Source organism: Geotrypetes seraphini, chromosome 2 (genome assembly GCF_902459505.1).
Source record: "Geotrypetes seraphini chromosome 2, aGeoSer1.1, whole genome shotgun sequence".
NCBI lineage: Eukaryota > Metazoa > Chordata > Amphibia > Gymnophiona > Dermophiidae > Geotrypetes > Geotrypetes seraphini.
The window spans coordinates 460,963,697-460,986,487 of NC_047085.1; the positions used below are offsets into that span (position 1 = coordinate 460,963,697).

General features: G+C 47.7%; 1 protein-coding gene across 14 annotated transcripts in view; it reads left to right on the forward strand.

Annotated features, from left to right (window-relative positions):
- Positions 1-22,791, forward strand: part of LARP4B (La ribonucleoprotein 4B) — a 505,004-nt gene that overhangs the window by 262,887 nt on the left and 219,326 nt on the right. For 13 of the 14 annotated variants that reach the window (XM_033931563.1, XM_033931553.1, XM_033931560.1 and 10 more), the window contains one exon: positions 17,848-18,015. The exons of the other annotated variant lie outside the window; for it this stretch is intronic. In XM_033931563.1, the coding sequence (XP_033787454.1) occupies positions 17,848-18,015 (168 nt within the window). The remainder of the gene's footprint in view (positions 1-17,847; positions 18,016-22,791) is intronic. 14 annotated transcript variants of the gene reach the window in all.

The following is a 22,791-nucleotide window of genomic DNA, read 5'->3' on the forward strand; positions in this document are numbered from 1 at the left end:
CCTTCTAAAGTACAGCATGCACAACCACAAACTGTTCTTAATGTGGCCATGCATCATTTCTGAATCTTTTACAGAAGTATAGCAGTCTATGCCACTGGAAATACTGCTCAATGAATTCAAGTGAAACTGCAACTGCGTTAAGTACAAGTCATATTTAAGTTGGGTGTCTGTAACTTGGGGACTGCCTGTATTTACCAATACTTTAGATCCAGTATAAAAAGTTTAAAGCTTAGTATAAGTTGGAGTCAGTAGCAAAATAGGAGTCAGAATCAAAGGTTTAGTGTGCCAACTCCACAGCACTGCTTGACAGAGTGAAAAGGAGGATGAAAAAGAAGCTTTAATGCAATGAGGAAGAAATTAGAGAGATGAGAATAATACTGGAGGTACAAGAAAATATAGAGGATTGTAGCACAGAGGCTGAAGGAAATGGTAAAAAAACAAAAAAAGAGAAAGAGGTGGTGGCATGAGAGAACAGAGTGTGAAACAGAAAGACCCCCACACATACTCCCTGTGGTCAGGCATATCTCTCTCCTTCCTCTCCCCACCCCCTAGCCCCCAGTCAAATATCTCCTTACTCCCTCTCTCTCCCCCTGTGGTCAGGTATCTCTCTCTCTCAATCTCTCTCATTCGTCCCTCACTTCTCCCCCCCCCACACTTTCCCCTTGGTCGGGCATATCTCTCTCCTCCCTCCCTCTGCCCCTAGTCAGGTCTCCCTCTCTCTCTCTCTCTCTCCCTTTCCTCTGCCCTAGTCAGGTCTCTCCCTCCCTCCCTATACCCCTAGTCAGGTCTCTCTCTCTTTCCTCCCTCCCTCTGCTCCTAGTCAGGTTTCTCTCTCCCTCCCTCCATCTCTTCCCCCCCCTGTGGTTGGATCTCTCTCGCATCCATCCCCCCCCCCTGTGGTCGGGTCTATCTCGCCTCCAACACCTCCCGCCCTGTGGTCAAGTCAGGTCTCTCCCTTCTTCAACTGATGTAACTTCCTATTCTAGTGTAGCAGGGATTGGAGAGAGTGGAGCTGGGCAGCCTGCCAGCAGTGTTCTACTATGTTCTTCTATGAAAGGTGGGAGAGGGAGGGTGATATAGTGGGCAGCTGTGGCGGCATCAGGTGGTGGGCAGCCACAGGTGGAGACAAGTGACAGGCGGTGGCAAGGCCACTCTTCTGGGAGGGCAGCGGCAGCAAGGGCGGCTCTCTGGGGAGTAGGCAGTGCCGGCAAGGCAACACTCTGGGGAGTGGGCAGTGGGCGGCAAGACAGCTCTCTGGGGAGTGGGGACAATGCGGCTCTTGGGGTGGGAGTAGTGGCAACAGAGGCAGCTCTCAATATGGCTCTAATCCAACATTCCTCCAATGTCATCTTCTACCTGACTTCACTTACAATGGAGTGCACCAGAAGTGATATCAGTTAGATGTAGAGAGCTGCATGGGAACAGGGACAACGGGAATCCCGCGGAATCCATGAGGATCCCCTCCAGACTCGCGGGGATGGGTCTATGTTCAGGGATCGCACAGATGTGGTACCTTCCTTATTTCAAGCCACCCTTCACATCCTTCACTCCTCCACGCTACCATTGACCCAAAAACCTTCTCTCTGATGCATTTTGTGTCAGAGGGAGGGCTTCCGGATCAGCACCAGTAATGTGAAGGAGCGATGGAATGCTGCCAGCAGCATGAAGAAAGAGACCAGTGACATACTTCATGGGCTGGGGGTGGATGGGAGGGAGAGAAAGAGATGCTGCACGGGCTGGAGGGATTTATGAGGGGAGGGAAGAGATGTTTCATGGGCTAGGGCAGGGTTGGCAACCTGAGGCTTTTCTGCTATGGCCCCCAGACCTGCTGAAGTATCTGGTGGTCCAGCGGAGGCCTTTGTGGCAGGAGCATGGTCCTTTTGCTCCTGCCTCCTCACAGCTGCCTTCTAAAATGGTGGTTGTGACTTCTCGTGGCACTGCATGAAATGCCGGGAGCACCTACGAAAGGTCGCAGCAGCCATTTTACAAGGCAACCACAAGGAGGCAGGAGCAAAAGGTCCACAGGTATCTCAGTAGCTCCAGGGGGGAGGGCTAACAAAATATAATGGGGGTGGAGAATTGTTGGACATGGTTGCAGAGAGGAGGGAGGGAGAAATATTGGTTGTTATGTTGGAGAGAGAAGGTTGGGCCAGATGGAAAGGGATCTAAGAGGAAGGAATGTTGGACATAATGGTTGGGGGAATGGAGGGATAAACATGGCATGGCTCTAGAAAGGAATGAAAGAAAGAGAAATATTGGACAAGGGGCTGGTGGGGAGGGGCAAACGATACTGCCAAAGGACCAGGGGATGAGAGGAAGAAATGTTGGACGTGGTGAGAGAGATATACCTTGGATCTCTCTCTCTTCCACTTCCTTTACTGCAAGGGAGGGAATGAGAGGGAGAGAGATGGTAGACAGTGAGAGAGAGGGAGACGTTGCATATTGGGGTGATAGAGAGGAAGAAATGTTGTGTAGGAGGGGAGATGGATCCAGGATAGAAAGGAGTGAGGAATGATGTTCATTGGGAGGGAGGGAAAAGAGAAATGCTGGACCATGGTAAGAGGAACCAGTGGACAGCAACCGCTTGAAGAAGAATTTGCAGAAGTCAGGAAAACAAAAAAAACAGAAACTGGAGCCAACTTGATTGAAAAATAAGTCTCCAGACAACAAAGGTGAAAAAAAAAAAAAATGAATTTATTGTCTGAAATAGGTTAGCTTTGGGAAATGTACTGTATATAGCAGATAGAGTATTTGTTTTATATTTACATTAGAGGCTCTGGCAGAGACTCATTTACAAAGTATGTATTTTTCCCAGTTAATATTTCCAAATTAATAAAGTGTCTTTGCTTATTTGTAAATGGGTTTCTACCAGAGCCTTTAATTACATTACATTACATTAGTGATTTCTATTCCGCCACTACCTTGCGGTTCAAGGCGGTTTACATAAGAGTTGTCATGAAGTTACAAGATATATAGGCGGATTACATAAGAATTGTCGTGAAATTAGGTAATACATGTTGGGTAATTTGAACATTTTAGATTTGATAAGGAGTAGACAGTGTAGTAGGTGGAGCTTGGGATGGATCTGGTCCTATTAAATAGGTTTTATGTATTTTTTGAAGAGTAGAGTTTTAGTTTCTTTTTTGAAGGTTTTGTAAGCTGTGATCGAAGACAGCAAATTGGTGAGTTGTCTGTCTAGTTTTGCTGCTCTGGTGGCCATTAGGTTGTCATACAGTTTTCTTCGTTTGACATTTTTGGCTAGCGGGTGTGTGAATAGTGAGTGGGTTCTCCTGTATCTGGTTGAGGTGGATTGAGTTAGTCGGTTGTTCCAGTAGGTTGGGCTGTCACCGTTTATAGCTTTGAATAGTAGGCAATAAAATTTGAAGTATACTCTTGCTTGTATTGGGAGCCAGTGAGTCGTGGTATGCCTCTGTGATGTGGTCGTATTTTTTTCAGTGAATAGATGAGTCTTAGGGCTGTATTTTGTATTGTTTGTAGTTGCTTTATCATGGTCGCTGGGCAGGGGAGGTATAGTATGTTGCAGTAGTCTATTTGTCCAAGGATAAGAGATTGTACCAAATGTTGGAATTGTTTCATGTTGAAGAATTTTCGAATTTGTCTTAGGTTTCTCATAGTTGTGAATGATGTTTTTATTATTTTGTTGATTTGTGGTTGCATGGTACAGCCTCTGTCAATCAGTACTCCAAGAAGTTTTAGCGTGGGTTGAAAGGGCTTATGAAATCGAGTTTATTACTAGGTTTGTTAAGGTTGGAGTTTTGCTGTTTTCTAGGAGGATGAAGTTTGTTTTGTCAGAGTTAAGTTTTAGTTTGTGTTCTGTCATCCATGTTGCTACTGTTTCGAGTGTTCTATGTGTATTGTGCCTGTCATGGTGGGCGCTGGATGGTCGAAGGTTGAGAAGAATGGTGATGTCATCTGTATAGCTGCATGAGATTATACCATGTTTGTCTAGGCAGGAGCTGAGGGAAGCTATATATAGGTTGAATAGTGTGGGGGACAGAGGTGATCCTTGGGGAACTCCACAGGGGTTGGACCATGGTTCTGATTTTTCTTTGTTTGTTTTAACCCTGTAGGTTCTGGATTGTAGGAAGCCTTTGAACCATGAAAGTACCTTTCCTAAGATTCCTATGGAGTCTAGTGTTTGTAGGAGGATGTCATGGTCTACCAAGTCAAAGGCTGCGGAGAGGTCTAGTTGTATGATCAGGATTTTCTTGCCTGTACTGAGGTGTTGTCTAGCTGTGTTCATAATAGGGTCTCAGAGCTGTAGTTGGTTCTGAAGCCAGACTGTGTGGGGTAAAGTAAGTTGTGGTTTTCTAGGTATGTGGTTAGGGCTTTAGCTATGAGGCCTTCCATCAGCTTGAAGTACAGTGGGATTGAGGCTAAGGGTCTGTAGTTGGATGGTTGGTCCATTGTTCCTTTGGGGTCTTTTAGTATTGGAGTTATGATGATTTCGCTGAGGTGTTGTGGGAAAAGTCCATCTATGAGTAAAGATTGTATCCATTGTAGGAGCAGGGAGCGGAATAGTGTACTGGAGGTTTTCAATAGGTGGGGGGCTGTGGTTAAGGTCACAGACTTTGTGGCTGTATTTGTTATATAGTTTGTTGAAGTCTGACCATTGTATGGGTGAGAAGTGGGACCAGGTTCTGTCTTCTGCAACTGATTCTTTCTCTGTGGGGAATTTGAGATCTCTTCTATGTGTGTGGGAATTCCATTGAACATGGCTCTGATATTTGCGATCTTGTTTTTGAACTATGTGGTTAAGAGGATGGCTGAGGGAGGGGGAAGTTGCTGTTGGTTAGGTAGGGTGTGGTGTCTGTGAGATCTTTTAGTAGCTGACATAGGTTTTTTGTGTCTTGGGGTCCTTCTCCTATTTTCTTTGTGTAGTATGTCTTTCTTTTTTCATTCAGTTTTTGTTTGTATTCTCCATGCTGTTTTTGTGGATTCCTGGCTGCTTTATCTCCATTTTTTTTCTAGTTGTCTGCATTGCCTTTTGAGTAGGAGTAGTTCGTTGTCAAACCATTTGTCTGATTATCCCAGGACAAGCAGTCATGATATTCTCACATGTGGGTAACGTCATCTACGGAGCCCCGATGCGGAAGCATTTTCAAGCAAACTTGATTGAAGATTTAATTTTGCTCTGCTGCTCCACGCATGCGTGCCTTCCTGCTCCACTAGGGGGTGCATCCCCTCGTGGTCTCCAGTTCAAAATTTTCCGCTGAGCCTAGAAGTCGTGTTTTTCAGGCTCTGCCCCAACTGCCTTCTAGCACCGCAATTTTTTCTTGTTTTTTTTCTCGATTAAGTTGCTGTGCGCGAATTCTTTACTTTTCAACTTGATTCCTGCTTCATTTTTGACGACCCGGAGGCTTCCGGGTCCCCGTGGCCGCGTGGCTACTCGAGCCGCGGCTACTTTCGATTCTATGTCCCGGCCTTTGACCGGCTTTAAAAAGTGCACCCAGTGTGAGCGGCTTCTTTCCATCACAGACCCGCATCGCCGGTGCATCCTCTGCCTGGGGGCGGCTCATCCAACCGACTCCTGCCCCCAGTGCGCTACTTTCCAGAACCGGGCCCTCCGTCGAAGAAAAGCCCGCATGGCGGACCTTTTCGCCCCGGACCAACCCTCTACCTCGGCCTCGAGGTCGGCCCTGGCCTTGATCTCGGCCCCGAATACCTCGGCATCGCCCCGAGACCCGAATCCGAAGCCCTCGGGACAGCAGAAAGCCTCGGCCCCGGGTAAGTCCCCTCTTCCTTCTTCAGGTTCCGTAACATCGAAGAAGCCAGCCTCGGGGACACCGTCGACGCATGGCGGAAGCCCCATGCTTACAGCCCCGGCTAAGCCCTCCAAGCCTTCGGGCCGTGCCTCCACCATACGGGAATACTCTGATACGAGGTCGCCCCCGGTGGAGTGCACCGAGGCAGTGGACATGCCTTCGATGCTGTTCGTGCCCGTCTTCCAGGACCTACTCCGAGCGATGATCTCATCGGAGCTGTCCGCTGCAATGGCCCAGTTACAATCGGCCTCGACCTCGACCCCGCAGGTGCCAGACCAGCCTGAGCCTCGCATCGAGCAACCTCGGGGAAAAGTGCGCAAGCTTCGCCGCATCCCATCCTCCTCGGACTCCTCGCCGAGGCGCCCGAGACGCTCTCCCTCCGCAGACCGCCGCGGGGCAAAACGTCGTGCTAAAACGACAGAAACCTCGATCAGCCGTACCTCCAAGAAGGCCCGAGGTTCACCAACTCTACGAGGCCGTTCTCCTACACATCGTACGGGACCACTAAGGGTGGCTGAATTATCACTCTCCAACCCGCGCTTCCTCCGAACTCCCCCTCGGACCGGGACCCCGATCCGAGGTTGCAGGTATTCTCCGAGGGAGTCCGGGTCGAGGTCACCGATTCGACATCGATCAGTACCCCGAACCCCGGCATCGTCTCCGAGGGGCTCCTCGAGACGCCGAAGATCGACGACCCCGGAACACTCTCACAGTGCTTCCCCGGTCTCGGAGCGTGGATCGGAGCAGGAACCTCGATACTCGAGGGAAGCCTCCCCATCCTTCTCCACCCAACGGAGGTCTCGTTCACCGACCCCGCACGGGGCCCCGGGAACATCCCGCCCATCCTTCACTCGCTTTGTCCAGGACATGGGCCACGCTTTGGACTTAGACCTCCAGTCCGACTCCAGATACTCTAAGGAGTACCTAGCGGAGCTGGATATGCCATCACTGCCCAGAGAGTCCCTTTGCTTACCACCTAACCCGGTACTCCAACAGGCCTTCAGGAACCTGGAGACCCCCTACATGGTCACAGCCGTACCCTCCAAAATGGAGGCCAAGTACCGCACAGTACCCTACCCGGGATTCAAACAACCACAGCTCTCCCACCAGTCGCTGCTAGAATCCTCCTTGAAAAAGGCTCACCCATCCCGGGTCTCAGCTGCGGTCCCCCCAGGCCGAGAAGGCCGAACCCTGGACAAGTTTGGCAGGAGACTATATCAAAATGCAATGATGGCCTCTAGGGTGCAAAGCTACACTTTCACCTTCACATCCTACCTCAAACACCTCATTGGACTATTGAGAGCCTTTGAGACTGACCTACCGGCCTCCCGGCAAGGAGCGTTTGGCCTGCTTTTAGAGTCCCTCTCCAACCTGCGCCTCCATCTATTCCACGCGGCCTACGATGGCTTCGAACTCTCCTCCAGAGAGGCAGCCTTTGCTATCGCCATGCGCCGACTAGCTTGGCTGCGCCTGGTCGACATGGACCCCAACTTGCAGGACCGGTTGGCTAACCTCCCCTGCGTGGGAAAAGAACTGTTCGATGACACTATCGAGGCGGCTACAAAACGCCTCTCCGAACACGAACGCTCGTTCGCCTCCCTCGTCCGGCAAAAGCCTAAACCGACCGCGTCCAGGCCGTTCAGGGCCCCTTCGCGCCGATACCCACAAAAATCCACTCCTGCCTTCTCGCGGCCTCCACCCAGGCGCCCGCAGGCCCACCATCGGGCTCTACCCAAGTCCCAAACGCCTGCGACTACCAAACCATCCCCGTCCTTTTGACAGGATACGCGGAAGGGGGCGGGCCCCCTCCGCCATAGTCCCAGGCCTCCTTCCCATCGGGGGTCGCCTCAAAGCCTTTTACCCTCGCTGGGAACAAGTCACGTCGGACGCATGGGTCCTTGGCGTGATCTCATCAGGATACTCTCTCAACTTTCGGGCCATTCCTCCGGACAACCCCCCAAGGAATTGCCCTCCCAACCGGACGCAGCTACCCCTACTCCTCTCCAAAGCTCGAGACCTGCTTCGCCTGAGAGCAGTGGAGAAGGTTCCCCCCGGCCAACGGGGGAAGGGCTTCTACTCCCGTTACTTCCTGGTACCGAAAAAAACGGGAGACCTACGCCCAATACTAGACTTGAGACGCCTCAACAAATTTCTGGTACGGGAAAAATTTCGGATGCTTTCCCTACCGACCCTCTACCCCCTGATCAACGAGGGCGACTGGCTCTGCTCCCTCGATCTGAAGGAGGCGTACACACATGTCCCAGTGCACCCCGCTCACCGCAAGTTCTTGCGTTTTCAGGTAGGGGACTGGCACCTACAATACCGTGTCCTCTCCTTCGGCCTAGCATCGTCACCTCGGGTCTTCACCAAGTGCCTTGTGGTGGTCGCAGCTACCTTACGCTCCCAGGGCCTTCAGGTATTCCCCTACCTGGACGACTGGCTGATCAAAGCCCCGTCCAGGGAAGGGGTTATCTCAGCGACCCAACAGACTATTATCTACCTACAGAGTCTGGGGTTCGAGATAAACTTCCCAAAATCCCAACTACGCCCCTCCCAGTCCCTACAGTTCATCGGGGCCACGCTGGATACGGTTCACCTCCGTTCCTTCCTCCCCCCTCCACGCCTAGAGGCGTTAGTAAGTCTGAGTCGAAGGATTTCCCTGCTGACCTCGGTATCAGCTCGGCAGATGATGATTCTTCTGGGCCACATGGCCTCCACCGTCCATGTCACACCCTTCGCCCGCCTCCATCTGAGAATTCCTCAATGGACCCTGGCCTCTCAATGGCGTCAAGACCGGTACACGATCGACCGTCCCGTGACTGTGACGCCTTCCTTGCAACGATCGCTCCGCTGGTGGGCCGACTCTTCAAATCTTTCCAAAGGTTTGCTCTTCCTCACCCCACCCCACAGCAAGGTACTCACCACGGACTCGTCGGAGTACGCTTGGGGAGCCCATCTGGACGGCCTACGCACTCAAGGGATGTGGTCAGCAGAGTACCGTCGCTGCCACATCAACGTGCTAGAGCTTCGGGCCATCTATCTCGCAGCTGTAGCTTTTCAACATCTGCTCCACGACCGAGTGGTTCTCATCCGAACCGACAACCAGGTAGCAATGTACTACGTAAACAAACAAGGGGGAACAGGGTCTTGGTCCCTTTGTCGGGAAGCCCTGCGCCTCTGGAAATGGGCAATCTCCAACAACACCTTCCTTCGAGCGGTGTACATACAAGGAGAACAAAACTGTCTGGCGGACAGACTCAGCCGCCTCCTCCAGCCACACGAGTGGTCACTGCACTCTCAGATCCTACGACAAGTGTTCGACAAGTGGGGGACACCTCAAATAGATCTATTCGCGTCCCCCCACAACCACAAGCTGCCTCTCTTCTGCTCCCGGATGTACTCCCCGGACTGGCTCGAGGCCGACGCCTTCTTCCTCGACTGGGAGGGAAGGTTCCTGTACGCGTTCCCGCCGTTTCCTCTGATACTGCGGACGCTGGTCCACCTGAAAACAGTACAAGCCACCCTGATCCTGATTGCCCCGCGCTGGCCACGCCAGCCGTGGTTTTCCCTTCTACTTCAACTCAGTGTCAGAGATCCACTGCCTCTGCCTCTGTTTCCCTCTCTACTATCACAGGGTCAGGGTTCGCTGTTACATCCCAATCTTCAATCTCTTCATCTGAATGCTTGGTTTCTCTCCCCCTGACTGCTCTCCCCGTGTCTCAATCAGTCAAGGAGATATTGGAGGCCTCTAGAAAAACCTCGACGAGAACCTGCTACTCCCAAAAGTGGACCAGATTCTCAACCTGGTGCTCCTCCCACAGCAAGGACCCGGTGTCAGTCCCCGTCCCTCTGGTCCTTGACTATTTACTTCAATTATCTCATTCCGGCCTAAAGACCAACTCCATTCGAGTACACCTCAGTGCAATCGCGGCCTTTCATCAGCCCCTGGAAGGGAAAGCCCTCTCGCTCCATCCCTTAGTCTCTCGCTTCATGAAGGGTCTTCTGAACGTCCACCCTCCTCTCAAACCTCCCCCGGTGGTTTGGGACCTTAATGTGGTTCTGGCTCAACTAATGAAACCCTCATTTGAGCCCCTAGACAAATGCCATCCAAAATTCCTCACTTGGAAGGTGATTTTCCTGCTCGCGCTCACTTCCGCCCGACGGGTTAGTGAGTTACAAGCTCTGGTAGCGGACCCACCCTTCATGGTATTCCATCACGACAAGGTGGTACTCCGCACCCATCCAAAGTTCTTGCCTAAAGTAGTGTCTGATTTTCATCTCAATCAGTCCATTGTCTTACCTGTGTTTTTTCCCAAGCCCCACTCTCACCCCGGAGAAGTGGCGCTCCACACTCTTGACTGCAAGAGAGCGTTGGCCTTTTACCTCCAACGCACTTAGTCACACCGGAAGGTCCCACAACTGTTTTTGTCCTTCGACCCAAACCGGTTAGGTCACCCAGTTTCCAAACGCACCTTGTCCAACTGGTTGGCCGATTGCATCTCCTTTTGCTACGCTCAGGCTGGTCTCGCGCTGCATGGTCGAGTAACGGGACACAAGGTCCGAGCGATGGCAGCCTCCGTAGCATTCCTCAGGTCCACACCTATTGAGGAAATCTGCAAGGCTGCCACATGGTCTTCGGTTCATACCTTCACCTCCCACTACTGTCTGGACTCACTGTCCAGGAGCGATGGCCGGTTCGGCCAATCGGTTTTACGAAATCTATTTGCTTAAATTGCCAACTTCCCTCCATCCCTTTTCAGATAGCTTGGAGGTCACCCACATGTGAGAATATCATGCCTGCTTGTCCTGGGATAAAGCACAGTTACTTACCGTAACAGGTGTTATCCAGGGACAGCAGGCATATATTCTCACAACCTGCCCACCTCCCCGAGGTTGGCTTCTTTGCTAGTTAAATGAACTGGAGACCACGAGGGGATGCACCCCCTAGTGGAGCAGGAAGGCACGCATGCGTGGAGCAGCAGAGCAAACTTAAATCTTCAATCAAGTTTGCTTGAAAATGCTTCCGCATCGGTGCTCCGTAGATGACGTCACCCACATGTGAGAATATATGCCTGCTGTCCCTGGATAACACCTGTTACAGTTAGTAACTGTGCTTTTTCTGTGGAATTTGGTTTTGGGTTGTTCTGGGTCTAGTTCATCCAGGGTTGCTGTACTTAGATGGCTCCATTATGAGATGAAGTCTTATGGAGTGTAGTCTTGGATTATGGTGTCTGCTTTTGTCCAGAATATGGTGGGATTGATATGTTTGTGTGAGTTGCAAGTTATTTTTTGAGTAATTGGTGTGCTTTTGTTATTAGTCCAATTGATTTCGAAGGAATTAGTGTAGTGATCTGACCAGAGGGAACGGTTCCATTTTCCGTTTGAATCTCTGGTTGTGTAGGTTGTTGGGACATGTATGCTGTGATGTCGAGTTGGTGTCCTTTTTCATGTGTGGCTTGAGGGTCTAAGATTTTGTATGTTAAGGCCTCGAGGTATGATAGTAAGATTTCTACTTGTTTGCAGGATTGGTTTTCGAAGTGGAGGTTGAGGTCTCCTAGGATTAGGTTATAGGTTGTCGTTAGTGAGCTTCGATATATAAATTCTTCAAATATTGGTTTTGCTGTGTTCCAGTTACCTGGGGTTATGTAGCAGAGCATGCATGTTAGTGTTCCTCTGAGTGATGTGCTTGAAAGTTGACAGGCTAGTAGATCCATGTATAGGTTGTTTGTTTTGTCTTGTATTTTTAGGTTTATGGTGTTTCTGGCTATGATGGCAATTCCTCCTCCTCTTTTATTTTCTCTGCAGACCATAATAATAAATGAAATAACTACGGTACTTCTGAAGTTTATGGGGATGGGCAGGGACAAATTCGATTCCAGCAGGTCCGATTTGATTTCCAGTGGGGATCGGTTTGATTTCTGTCTCCATGCAACTTTCTAGTCAGATGAGGCAGCCCCAAACGCGTTAATCCCGTTAAATATTTTTAATGTCTTTAAATAATTAACAAAATCGTTCAGCCCTAATCATACGTTTTATTCATATTCTATTTTTGGACTAGGACTATCCAGTTGGTATTAGTCCTTTGTGTTTCAAAAAAAATTATTAGCCATTGATATTCTTTTTCAGCTACCAGAGAACAATTCTTAACCCTTTATTGTGCCCAGATATTAAATATAGATAAATCTGCAGTATGCTCAGCTATAAAAATGACTTTAATGGATTTTCAAATGTAATAAGTGAGGCATTCTAGACAAGTGGTTATCTCCCAATGGCCGCTTGCCATATGCAGAAGGAATCCACTCTGGAGTTTTTTCTGTGACTCTCCTCTACTTCTCTGGGAGCTCTAGCACCACCTGTAATTTTTCCCTTCTGCACATGTGCCTGAAAGAATGTTTCTATTCTGCTCTCTTTTTTCTTATTTTATTCAGTGTTTACCTTCCCTTTTTGAGATTTCTATGCCCTTGCCTGTATTGAGAACACACAGACTTCAGTCTGCAGCTGACAGGCCAATCCCAGAGGGTACCTGTTAGCCAGCCTGCATTGGTTTCTTAGGAGTTAGGGGCCATCTCCGCATTTTTCCTCCTATTGCCGAGCGCAGGCTGTTATGTATACCTAAGAACTCAGCGGTATTTTGCAGGGTGGCAGCTGCATTTTTTTTGCCCCTGCCCTTTCCTGAGCATGTCTGTCGGTCCGTGAGGGTGGCGTTACGGTCAGACAATGTCTGATTGGAAGTCAGAAGATCAGGCTTTCCCAGCCTGAGGCAGTGATTCTTTGATTCCAGCTACATTCAGAGAGCTGAGGCAGGCTGCAGCATTTTTCCAACACAGGTCACTTTTCCAGCACAGGTGCTCAACCCTTTCTTCCGGTAGGCCCTGCCCCCCCCCCCACCCCCCGGAAGATTGCCAGCAGGAGGGTACCCAACCCCTCCTACTGGACCCCCCCAAATGACCCCCCATCAAAATAACCCAACCCCCCCTTCAATGAAACCTTTCACCCTGGAAACCCCCCTCCCTCGGGCTTACCCGCAAGTTGGCCAGAAGGGTCCTCGCACCGTCCAGCCAGCAGGCTCGCCTCTATCCAAATGAGGTGGGCTTGCCCCTCCCCTGCCCAACCCACAGGATTCTAGAGCCGGATTGGCACAGGCGCCTAAGGCCCCTCCTATAGCAGCAGTGGCACCTGGGAGAGTTCTTTGCCTTTTTGGATCTCACTGAGGCTTACTTGCACATCCCGATTTTTACAGCTCATTGCAAATTTCTGCATGTTTCTATCTTAGAAAATCATTACCAATTCTTGGCTCTGCCGTTCAGCCTCGCGATGGCTCCTCGCACATTCACTAAGGTGATGGTGGTTATGACAGCTCATTTGAGGAAAATGGGTTTGTAGGTGCACCCATACGTGGACAACTGGCTGATCACAGCCCCCTCATTTGCCGAGTCAGCTTACTATGGATCAGGTGATCTGGATACTCGAGGACCTCAGGTGTATTGTGAATTAGTTTGTAACCCTGTGGCGTACCTGGGTGTTCTATTCGAGACAGCAGTGGGCCGCATTTATCTTCCAGAGGCATGCAGACAGAAGCTATGTGCTCAGATCTCTTCTGGACATGGCAGCTCCATCAGCATGGGATTATCTTCAGGTCCTGAGATCCATGGCGGCCACACGGGATGTAGTGCCGTGATGAAAGTATACATGCGTCCTCGCCAGCATTTGTTGCTCTACCACTGGGCTCTGCACAAGGATGTGTTACAGACCTCTTTTCTTTATACTCTGGAGGCTAGTGCCAGCATGAATTTGTGGCTCCTTCCACAGTCTCTTTCCATAGGCATGCCGGAAGCCCATTGCAACCGTCGTCCCATTCGGGGGTGTTGACCCCTTCTCAGAAGAAATGGTCGAGCAACCGGTTGGAGCTGAGGGACATTCATTTGGCTCTGGTGCAATTGCAAAAGACTGGAGGGCCAAGCGGTTAGGGTCTTCTCCGACAACGCGATAGCAGTGGCCTATGTTAATCGCCAAGGAGGTACAAAGAGTGCATCTTTTGCTCTAGAAGCCAGCTTGCTCTTTCACTCTTCAGCCAAGCCCTACTACATTCCTCTCAGATCCTATTCCTACCCCTCTACTTGACCCCCATCTCACATACTGTTATCCCTCCCATCTGCCATATTCTCAACCTATCCATTTCCACTGCAACTGTCCCCACTGCCTTCAAACATGCGGTGGTTAAGCCACTTCTTAAAAAACCCTCGCTGGACCCCCACCTGCCTGTCCAACTATTGCCCATATCTCCCTTCTTCCATTCCTATCCAAGCTACTCGAGTATGCTGTTCTCCGTCACTGCCTGGACTGCCTTTCAACTCAACAAGTTCTTGATCCTCTACAGTCTGGTTTTCGCTCCCAACATTCCACAGAGACTGCCCTCACCAGTCTGCAGTGATTTATTCATGGCCAAGATCTAAGGACCTTTACTCATTCCTCATCATGCTTTTTGACCTGTCTGCTGCCTTTGATACTGTTAATCACAGCTTATTCCTTGATATGCTGTCCTCGTTTGGATTCCGTAAATCTGTCCTCTCCTAGTTTGCCTCCTATCTCCTAGTTTGCCTCCTACCTATGTGCTGGTGGGTCCTCTTCTGCTGCTACTCTGCTAGCAGTTGGCTTACCCCAGGGTTTTGTCTTAGGACCTCTTCACTTACACCTCTTTCCTCGGTGCCCTGATGTTCTCCCTTGGCTTCCAATATCACCTATATGCTGATGACTCCCAAATCCATCTCTCTACACCCAAAATTTCACCTAAAGTTCAAGAAAAAGTCTCTGCCTGTTTGGATGACATTGCTGCCTGGATGTCCTGCCTTCATCTGAAATAGAGAATAACGCGGGAGAAAAAATTGTCCCCACTCCATCCCTCCGTATTCTGTCCCCATCCCCACCCCGTCCTGTGGACTCTGTCTGATCCCATCCACACCAGTCTTGAATAGCTATTTTAAATCGAAATCATTTTATTAAAGTATGAAAAGGAACAATATGCTGTTCAACTGTCATTTTGTAAATCACAAATACAGAAAAAGATCAACAAAACCTACCGCCCCTCACAATATATCCTCTACTATCAGGAAAACTGAATGCTGCATAGAAAATGCATCCTAACAGAATACCTCGGTTACACATTCAGAATACAAATGCCGAATACATAATAGCTGACCAAAATGATAAATATAAACCAAAATCCCAAGATTCCATATAGTATAACACCAAAGAAATAAAAAGATTCATTTCCTCCTATACTGTGCAAAATATGGGATGGTGTTAGGCTAAGGAGTGCAATTAGGTAACTGCCCCCTGGCTAGAGAAAGCCCTAAGCCTTCTGGAACCTGAAAATGGCACAAGATAGTAGAGGGCTTTGGGGTCCACTCCCAAATTTCTGCCCTGGGCCCTACCCATGTCTAACATCAGTACTGGCAGGATAGACATTTCATTTCTTATATATTCTAATCACAAAATAGAAAATAAAATTATTTTTCTAACTTTTGTTGGTCCAAGCTTTGGTTTCTGTTTGACTTTGGTTAACTCATTTGCCAGGGTCTCTTGCCTATTTGACGTTTTCTTCTTTCTCCATGTTCACCATCCATCTTCCATCTTTGTCCTCCCTTTCCCTTCTCTCTCCTGGAGGTCTGGTATCTTTCCCTTTTTTTTTTTTTTTTGTCTCCATCCCCGTAGTCTAGCATTTCTCTAATGATGATACCTCCCCCCGCGGGACCCACCCACCTCACTCCCACATTTCTTTCCTCCATGGGATCCGATAAGACAGTACTCTTGCGCTGTTCGAGCCATCAGCAGCGTGAGTGAAGCCTTCCTTCTGCTACTGCTTCATGCCTAAGTGGGGTCAGGAAGCAGTAGCAGAGGGAAAGCTTCCAGCCATGGGAGACAGTGTGTTTATTTCACTCACGCTGCTGGCGGACTGAAGAATGAAAAAATGAAGTTGAGCCCGGCAGAGGGAAGTGTAGGAGCATCATCGAGCAAGGCTGTGTTCGATGGCTCATTCTGCAAGGTTTGTACTAGCGGCAGGGAGGGGGAGGGAGGAAGGGAAGCAAAGTGTGTATGGGCTGGAGCTGCCAGACCCACGAGGGGAGGGCCTTGAGCCACCGGACCCGCAATGGTGGGATATTGGGGAGCTGTGGTGGGTGAGGTTCCCCATGAAAACAAAGCTATTTACTGCTCCACGGAGTGGTGAAAAGGTTTATCCCCATGCCGACGGAAACATATATACATATTACCCATTCCTTTGGTTTTACTGCAGTCACCCGCTGTTAGCCACGGGAATGGGTCACGTGTCATTCTCTAATATGACTCAAGACTGAGCTGCTCCTCTTTCCTCCTAAACTCTCTGCTCCTTCTCCATTCTCCATCTCAATAAATAATACTGTCATCGTTCCAGTCTCCTCTGTTCGCAACCTTGGAGTCATCTTCAATTCTGACCTCTCATTTTCTACACACATCCAACAAACTGCTAAGGCCTGTCACTTCTATAACATCAACAAAATTCACCCCTTCCCCTTGTCTACACTCTCATAACCTCACGCTTAGATTACTGCAATCTATTTCTAACTGGACTCCCGCAGTGTCGCCTTTCTCCCCCCCCCCCTGCAATCTGTGCAAAACTCTGCTGCACGACCCATCTTCTACCAACCTCGCTACACTCGTGTCACCTCTCTCCTTAAATTACTTCACTGGCTTCCTATCCGTCTTCACATATAGTTCAAACTCCTATTGCTGACCTACAAGTGTGTTCATTCTGCTGCCCCTCAATATCTCTCCTCTCTTCTTATACACCTCCCAGAGAGCTTTTGGCTGTAGCCTTGTTCCTTTCATCTAGCTGCCACCTAAGCCTGGAATATATTACCTGAGTTAGTCCGCCAAGCTCCTTCCCTTACCTTGTTTAAAAGCAGACTGAAAACCCACCTTTTTTATATAACCTTCAATCCATAACCCTACTCCCCTCTGCCCACCAACCTAGCCAGCAGATTAACCCCTTAACTGTATCCCCTTAACTGTATCCATGACATCCTGTTTGTCTGTCTAGATTGTAAGCTCTTTTGAGCAGGAACTATCTGCTTTGTGACTCTGTACAGCGCAGCATTCATCTGGTAGCGCTGTAGAAATAATAGTAGTAGTAATAGTAGTAAGTGAGGTTTCTTTGTGTGCCGAAGCTAGAATGGTCTCTCCAGAGGAGATTTACAGGGCAGCAATGTGTTCCACTTTGCTCACGTTCGCTAAATTTTACTGAGTGGATGTGGTAGCAAGATAGGACTCTGCCTTCAGCTTCTTGGTCTTGAGGGGCCGGCGCAGTCTTTGGAATTGCTTTTGTATGTCCCACTTGTCTAGAATGTCTCACCTATTACACTGGAAAAAGAAAGTATGTTCTTATCTTGATAATATATTTTCCAGTAGATAGGTGAGATATTCTAGATTTTCACCCTGTCTTTCCTGCGCCTGCCTACTGTCTCATTCTGTCTATGCTTCTCCAAGATGTTCTTGGATGCCAGTCAGCCCTTCGGGGTTTTGAGGAATTCTGTATATATGTTTATGTGCATGCAGGGGTCTTTCCTTTGCTCCTTTGATGCCTTTGTTAGCTATTTTGATGATTGCATGTTCCTTTGTTGTGCAGAACAGTTGATTTTGGGAATGTAAACACTGGGGTCCCTACTTCACGTACTTTCCTTGGAGCTCTTTGTGCTCGGGTACTAACTACAGTTGGTGCTAGAGCTCCCAGTGAAGTAGAGGAGAGCCACAGAAAAAATCTGGAGTTGATTCCTTCTGTATATGGCATGCCGCCTATCTACTGGAAAAGATATTATCAAGGTAAGAACATAATCTCTTTTTACTGTACGGGCACAGAGAAAACTAATACTAATGATTATACTTAGTATTGACTATAACCATTTTCAAATTTGTGAGGTGTATTTTTTTATTTTTAGGACTGTCTTCAATTTTGTACACACTTTGCATTTAGTTCATTAGAATTCATTTCTGAAATGTTACTGAAGAGTTAATTTTTGTTTCTTTACAGAGAGGTCAAACACAGTCCCCTCCACCTCCAAAGCCACCTTCACCTAGCTTTGAATTGGGATTATCCAGTTTTCCTCCATTACCTGGAGCTGCTGGTAATTTGAAGACTGAGGATTTGTTTGAGAACAGATTAGCCAATGTAGTAATAGGAACTCCAGCAAAGGACAAAGTAAGTAATCTTTTCTTTTTAATTTATATTATTACTTTCCTTCAAATAGATAAAAATAGTGGTTACACACATGCATCACTAGTGATTGCCTGCATATATCCACTCATTTTGACAGGGATGATGAATAAAGATGCTATAAGCCAAAAACTATTAAAACCATTTTAGAGGTTAAAACAGGAGAAAAAATGTATTCTTTATTTTTTGAATTCCTAAATAAATGTTATTAAACCCCCCCCCCCCCCCACACATACTACCCGAAGCCTCGGTGACATTTTATTACATTTAGGAGCCAGTGGCTAAGACCTTCTTGCTTTTTCTTTCCCACATCTCCAGTCGCGTCCTTAGTAAAGATCAGGGTAGGGGAGAGGAGATCTCTCAGGTTAGCAGGAGCTCTTTCAGAAAGAGATTTTCTTAGGCTGTTTTATAATCTTTCTGTATAGGCAGTGAATCTTTAGTGAATGAGTCTCTTGGGGTACCTCTTTAAATCACCAGTAGAAGTAAGCAATTTCACTTTCCAAAGCATGTTGTGTCGCTGTCACTCTCTCTCACTCACTCATTCTCTCTCTACTAATACTACTACTGTTAATTATTACTATATTGCTACCAGGCGCACGCAGCGCTACTCTCTCTCACTCTGAGGCAAATAATGTGCTTTTGAATCTGCCAGCCATTCCCCTTGCCTTGCTGAATATAAAGTAGAATTTTCCATTACCCTTATTTCTCTTTTTTCACCATTAATGTGGGTTTGAGATTATATTTGCTTTGTTATATTCTGACTTTCCTTTATTTTTGAAAAATGTAAAATGTTATTGTTTATTATTTGTAGCCCCCCTTTATCCAGAGCAGAGAACAATTAAACTATACATAATAAAAATATACCACACTAAAACAAAACTTCTCAAGCATACAATTAAATACTCCCAATGTGCTTCCTTACAATAATCCAACACAGTTTCCATAGATCAAACATCAGTCAAATCTGAGCAAAAGCCTCATGCAGCAAATACTGCTGAAGTTGCTTCTTAAACACAGATAAGTTCATCTGCTTCTTTTAAGTCCCACAGGTAATTTGTTCCACTCATAAGGTGCAGCTACTGTTATTGTTTTTTATTGTTATTGTTTTTTATGTAATCTCCAATGATGATACTGAGGGACCATTAAATCCCCAGCTGTTCCTGAGTGCAACACATGTCCTGGCTGATAATTCTTTAGATTAGGTCTCAAGTAAAATGCAATGTTCTAGTAAAGTCCACAAATGTACCATCATCAATAATTTAAAATGGATGTGAAATGCAATAGGCAGCCATTTTAGCTGTATGTAATATGGTGTCACATGTTCCATGTTCTTCAAACTATAACAGTAAATGAACAGCCATGTTCTGCACAATATAATGGAAAATTTAAAGTAGCAAATTTCCTTGTATTCTATATAGTTCTAGTTAGATCCAGGCAGAATATGAACTCTGTCTCTATTACAAGTATCTTAACTTATCTTTTAATTTTATTTATTGGGCTTATTACAAAACCAGAAGTATGTTCACATTGTTTAATCTCTTTAGCTTTTATGTAGATTTGCTCAAGTTTACTGAAGTTCTTAATTGCTAAGTATACAAGAATTGTATAAGAGAGTTTCATTTAAAATTTACTGTATAGCCCATGTGGATGGCCACCTAGGCAATTTAGAAGCTAATTTAAAAGAAAATGTAAAGAACACCAAAATTGAATAGGACAGAAGAACTAAAAGGAAAATGCGATCTAGAAATAGAATAGCAAAAAGACTAAAAAACAAGTACAATCATAGAACCATATACATACAGACAAATACATGTACTGTATATACATATCCAATGCTGATCAATCCAGCCCCAACCAATGGGGTCAGCAAGCTATTGGGAGAAAAATAAGGAGTCTAAATACCTAAAGCATCTTGAAACAAAAGAATCCTTCAAATGTAGATACAAAGGCACACTGAAACCCCTTTGTATATACAGTATAGTTTCAAGACTATTAACCCAAAATGTGTTTGATTTCTTAACTTTGTTTATAAATCAGTATATTATGAGATTTAGGGTACCAATTTTAAAACAAATCAGAAAAAATATTTCTTCACCCAGTGAACTCTGGAATTCACTGTTGGAGAATATGGTAAAAGCAGTTAACTTAGTAGGATTTTAAAAAGGTTTGGATAATTTCCTAAAAGTTCTTTAGTCATTATTAAGATGACCTCGTAAAGTTTCACTGCTGATTTTTAGGATAAGTAGCATAAAATCTGTTTTACACTTTTGGGGTCTTGCCAGGTACATGTGACCTGGATTTGCCACTGTTTGAATCAAGATGCTGGGCTTGATGGACTTTAGTTTATCCCAATATGGCAACGTTTAGTTCTAATTTTGAGACACATGGCTCTGGCCCTTACCCAGGAGACCTGCTGCGGATATGGGTACGGCCCGGCGCGAGATTTACACCCTCTCCCCCGGATTTTCAAGGGCCGGCGAGAGCTCACCGGACGCAGCTGGAACCGCGACGCTTTCCAAGGCTCGGGCCCCTCTCTCGGGGCGAACCCATTCCAGGGCGCCCTGCCCTTCACAAAGAAAAGAGAACTCTCCCCGGGGCTCCCGCCGGCTTCTCCGGGATCGGTCGCGTTACCGCACTGGTCGCCTTGCGGCGCCCGTCTCCGCCGCTCCGGGTTCGGGGATCTGAACCCGACTCCCTTTCGATCGGCCGAGGGCGACGGAGGCCATCGCCCGTCCCTTCCGAACGGCGCTCGCCTATCTCTTAGGACCGACTGACCCATGTTCAACTGCTGTTCACATGGAACCCTTCTCCACACGCCAGAGGCGTGCCCTTCTTTGTGAAGGGCAGGGCGCCCTGGAATGGGGTCGCCCCGAGAGAGGGGCCCGAGCCTTGGAAAGCGTCGCGGTTCCGGCGGCGTCCGGTGAGCTCTCGCCGGCCCTTGAAAATCCAGGGGAGAGGGTGTAAATCTCGTGCCGGGCCGTACCCCTATCCGCAGCAGGTCTCCAAGGTGAACAGCCTCTGGCGTGTGGAGAAGGGTTCCATGTGAACAGCAGTTGAACATGGGTCAGTCGGTCCTAAGAGATAGGCGAGCGCCGTTCGGAAGGGACGGGCGATGGCCTCCGTCGCCCTCGGCCGATCGAAAGGGAGTCGGGTTCAGATCCCCGAACCCGGAGCGGCGGAGATGGGCGCCGCGAGGCGTCCAGTGCGGTAACGCGACCGATCCCGGAGAAGCCGGCGGGAGCCCCGGAGAGAGTTCTCTTTTCTTTGTGAAGGGCAGGGCGCCCTGGAATGGGTTCGCCCCGAGAGAGGGGCCCGAGCCTTGGAAAGCGTCGCGGTTCCGGCGGCGTCCGGTGAGCTCTCGCCGGCCCTTGAAAATCCGGGGGAGAGGGTGTAAATCTCGCGCCGGGCCGTACCCATATCCGCAGCAGGTCTGCAAGGTGAACAGCCTCTGGCGTGTGGAGAAGGGTTCCATGTGAACAGCAGTTGAATCTGGCCCTTACCCATACACATTTTTTAATCATTGCCAGTTTATTCTAACATGAGCATTGTAATTGGTCACATGGAATCCTGTAGCATTGCTTGGTAGTGAAAATAATTTTCTCCTAAATTCTAATAATTTGTCAAAGTGGTTTTCCACCACTGGATAACGTTACGACCATTGAGGATCTCCTGTTTAGTTATGATCCCTTGCTTACCAAACTTAAGTCATTGTGATTTACTTTCGTCCCTTATTATGGTATTAGTATGATAACATATTTTTGTATGTTTAGTTTCCACATTGTAAGTTATTTCCATTTTATTATTTTTCGGTTGACTGATAAATCAGGCATTCATAGTATATATTGACAATCTCTCGGCTCCAACCCTCGCCTTCTCTTTGCCACGTCGAACTCTCTATACAAAGTGCTTTCATCTCCAATCCCACCTTCTCTTTCTCCCCAGACTATAGCTAAGTATTTCCACAACATGGTTCACAAGATTAGCCTTCAGTTCTCAACCAAGTCACCTCCAGCTCTTCTTCCCCATTCCATTCTGTCAGTTTTCCTTCAAACCCCTGCCACCTATTCTGAAATCACTGAAGAGGAAACAGACAATTTTCTTTTCTTCTCCATACTCGCTACCTGTTCCTCAGATCCTATTCCCACCCATATAACATAACATTTCTTGTACAATCTGCTTAATTCCGGAACCAGTGGGTTATTTTTGTCTACCCACCAGGACCTTATAGGAAGCCTCAAATTTCAGAGAATTAAACCCCTCCCCCTCATACCTCATCACTGTGACTGGTTCTGTAAACCTCAGTCTTTCTTCTTACAAGCCTGGCTGAAGTAGCTTGTCTTTTCTGCTCTTGTTTTATTTTATGTAATTTCAGTTTTTGCATTTGCAGTTTTCGCCCTTGAACTGCGGAGGTTCCCTATAGGGACAGCTCTGTCTGTGGGAGATCTCAGACGCTTTACTTTTTGCAGCAATCCTCAGCGAACACAATATACAGGCACTTTGTTACTTATCTTCATTTTTTTATGGTATGTCCCAACCTTTTTCACCATGGACCCCTGACGAAGGTTTGTCCGAAACACGGACCGTGTCGGGTCCCTTGATTGATAAAAGGGTTTTATTTTACTTATTTGCATTTTAAGTTTGGTACAATAAATTTTTGCCTGCATCTTGTACACAGTCTGCAGTTTTGTTTGTTTCTCCTGCTTGGTTTTTTCTGCAGACAAAGTTGGGCTTTCTTCTTTGTTTTGTTGCCTTATACTTGCC